Here is a 2,895-nt window from a genome sequence, read left to right as displayed (position 1 = left end):
GGTAGTGCAGATGGTTAGAGAGGATGTTGTTGCTGGTCGTGGTCGTGGACGCGGACGTGGCCATGGATGCGGACGTGGTCGTGGTAGGGGCAGAGTCCCAGTAGTTAGTGAGACCGAGGACCAGAGTGTGACAGCTGAGGGTGTTGGCGAGTCGCAGGGTGTCTAGGAGGATTCCATGAGTGTGGTCGGAGGGGGCGGTGTTGATACTCCAGTGGTCGGTGATGCTAGGGTCCTGGGTGTGGGAGTCTCAGTAGGTGGAGTCCTTGGTGCTGACATTACGGCTTTGCTAGCACAGTTGTTGGAGCGGTTGCCAGCAGTAGTACCGGCTCAGGCTCAGGTTGTGCTACCAGTGGTGGCGGAGGAGCGGCAGCCATTGGCTGCGGATGCAGGAGCACATGGATGTTATTTTTCTATGCTCAAGGAGATGAAGGGTCTCGTGACCGCCTAGTTTCCGGGTGGGACAGATCTTACTGTTGCAGATGCGTGGAGGACGAGTGTGGAATGTAACTTCCATACTCTGAGATGTCATGAGGAGTTTTGGGTGGACATAGGGGACCATCATTTGATTGGTGATGCTGAGTTGTGGTGGAGATCAGTGGCTGATAGGAGAGTGCAGCGGGAGATGACTTGGGCTGACTTCGTGGGGGAGTTCGACCGCAAGTATTTTCCGAGAGAGGTATTGGACTGGTTGGAGGTGCAGTTCCTTCAGTTGTCTCAGGGGACGCGGTCGGTGCGGGAGCTGGACTTGGAGTTCAGTCGACTTCTATGTTATGGGGGTCAGGCTATGGAGTCTGAGGAGGCTCAAATCAGGAGGTTTTTGAGGGTCCTACGTGATGATTTGAGAGTTCACTGTAGAGGGCGGAGTTATGCTACGCGTGCAGAGCTGGTTGAGACTGCAGCAGGGATTGAGGAGGATATCCGGGCACAGTCAATGGCGGTTAGTCCAGCAGTTCAGCCTAGTCGGGCTCAGCAGCAGGGTGGTTCTAGCAGGGGCGGTAAGCCTGTGCAGGGAACCAAGAGGAGGTGGGAGGCTATGCGGAGGCCGAGTGGTGCGAGTTGCTTCGGTTATGGGAGCAAGGATCATAGGATTGCTAGTTGTCCCAAGAGGAGTGCTCCGACGGCAGGGGTTCGTGTATGTTATCACTGCAGGGAGCCAAGGCATATCAGGCCCATGTGTCCCAAGTTGCAGCCGGTGGCAGTGGCAGCGTTGCAACAGGTGCAGCATGGAGGGCAGCAGGTGGCACAGATTAAGCAGGCGCCACGGGTTTACACGACTGCAGAGACTAGTGGAACCAGTGCCAGGGCGATCACATGTATAATTTCTGGTACTTTAACTTTGTGAATTCTTAGTAAGTTCAAATTTTATGTTTTCCTCTGATAAAGTGTTAGGTTCTCAACACATAAGGTTTGTGTAGGGACCTTGTTGGTGGGCGGGTTTAAGTCCCATGTTATGTTTGATTCTGGAGCTTCTCATAGCTTCATTACTCCGGAGTGTGCAGAGAGCGCGGGAATCAGAGGGGATCCCACAGAGCGTACAGGAGTTGTCAGAGTTGCAGGAGGCAAGTTCCTGAGGGTTATTGGACGAGCCAGAGGAATTGATATTCAGATCGCAGGGGAGTCGAGGGCAGCGGATTTGCTTATCAGTCCATGGAGCTGTATGATGTTATTCTCGGGAAGGATTGGTTGCATCGACATATGGTGCATTTGGATTGCTATCGGGGTAGAGTGGAGTTTGAGCGTCAAGGAGGGAAGCTGGTTTTTCAGGGTATTAGACCGACTTCGGGGAGTCTCGTGATCTCGGCCATTCAGGCTGGGAAGATGATCAAGAAGGGCTGTGAGGCTTATTTGGTTAGCATATCTATGCCAGAATCAGTGGGGAAGTCTACCGTTAGCGGCATTTACAATTGAACTGGAACCAGGGACGATGCCGTTATTCAAGGCTACTTACAGAATGGCTCCAGCAGAGATGACAGAGCTGAAGAAGCAGCTAGAGGATTTGTTGAGTAAGGGATTCATCCGTCCTAGTGTATCACCATGGGGAGCACCGGTGTTGTTTGTCAAGAAGAAGGATGGGAGTTTTCGGTTGTGTATTGATTACCGGGGGTTGAACCGGGTCACTGTGAAGAACAAGTACCCTCTTCCCATGATTGATGAGTTGTTGGATCAGTTGAGGGGTGCTACTTGGTTCTCCAAGGTAGATCTGGCATCGGGTTATCATCAGATACCGATAGATGAGGCAGATGTGAGGAAGATTGCATCCAGGACGAGGTATGGGCACTATGAGTTTGTGATGATGCCTTTCGGGTTGACTAACGCACCAGCAGCGTTTATGAGATTGATGAACAATGTGTTTCAGGAGTTTCTGGATGTATCAGTCATCATTTTCATCGACGATATCCTGGTTTATTCTAAGAGTCCTGAGGAGTATGCAGTGCATTTGAGGGCAATTATGGAGAAGCTGCGGGAGCAGAAGTTGTTTGCTAAGTTGAGCAAGTGCAGTTTTTGGCAGCGTGAGATGGGTTTTCTGAGTCATATTGTGTCTGCAGACGAGGTTTCTGTAGATCCGGAGAAGATTCAGGCTATCAGAGATTGGCCTAGACTGCAGAATGCCACAGATATCAAGAGTTTCCTTGAATTGGCAGGATACTACAAGAGATTTGTGCAGGGGTTTGCGAGCAGAGCACGTCCTATGACTAAGTTAACATGTTCCTTTTTTTTGGTCACAGGAGTGTGAGGAGGGCTTTGCAAGCCTGAAGGAGATGTTGACTATTGCGCCAGTGTTGGCTTTGCCTGAGCAGGGAGAACCCTATGTGGTCTATACAGATGCATCTAGAGGTTGTTTGGAGTGTGTTCTGATGCAGCATGGGAAGGTGATTGCCTACGCTTCGCGGCAGT

At 51.2% G+C, this 2,895-nt stretch overlaps 1 protein-coding gene across 1 annotated transcript; it reads left to right on the top strand.

Annotated features, from left to right (window-relative positions):
- Positions 2,078-2,500, top strand: LOC109125571 (RNA-directed DNA polymerase homolog; the record flags this gene model as incomplete). Its single annotated transcript, XM_019227458.1, has 1 exon — positions 2,078-2,500. A coding segment is annotated over one exon (423 nt), but the record flags the coding sequence as incomplete, so codon positions are not given.

The sequence above is a fragment of the Camelina sativa genome, chromosome 7 (genome assembly GCF_000633955.1).
Source record: "Camelina sativa cultivar DH55 chromosome 7, Cs, whole genome shotgun sequence".
Lineage (NCBI taxonomy): Eukaryota > Viridiplantae > Streptophyta > Magnoliopsida > Brassicales > Brassicaceae > Camelina > Camelina sativa.
The sequence above is the reverse complement of the archived record's forward strand: the minus strand, read 5'-3'. Positions and strand labels throughout refer to the sequence as shown.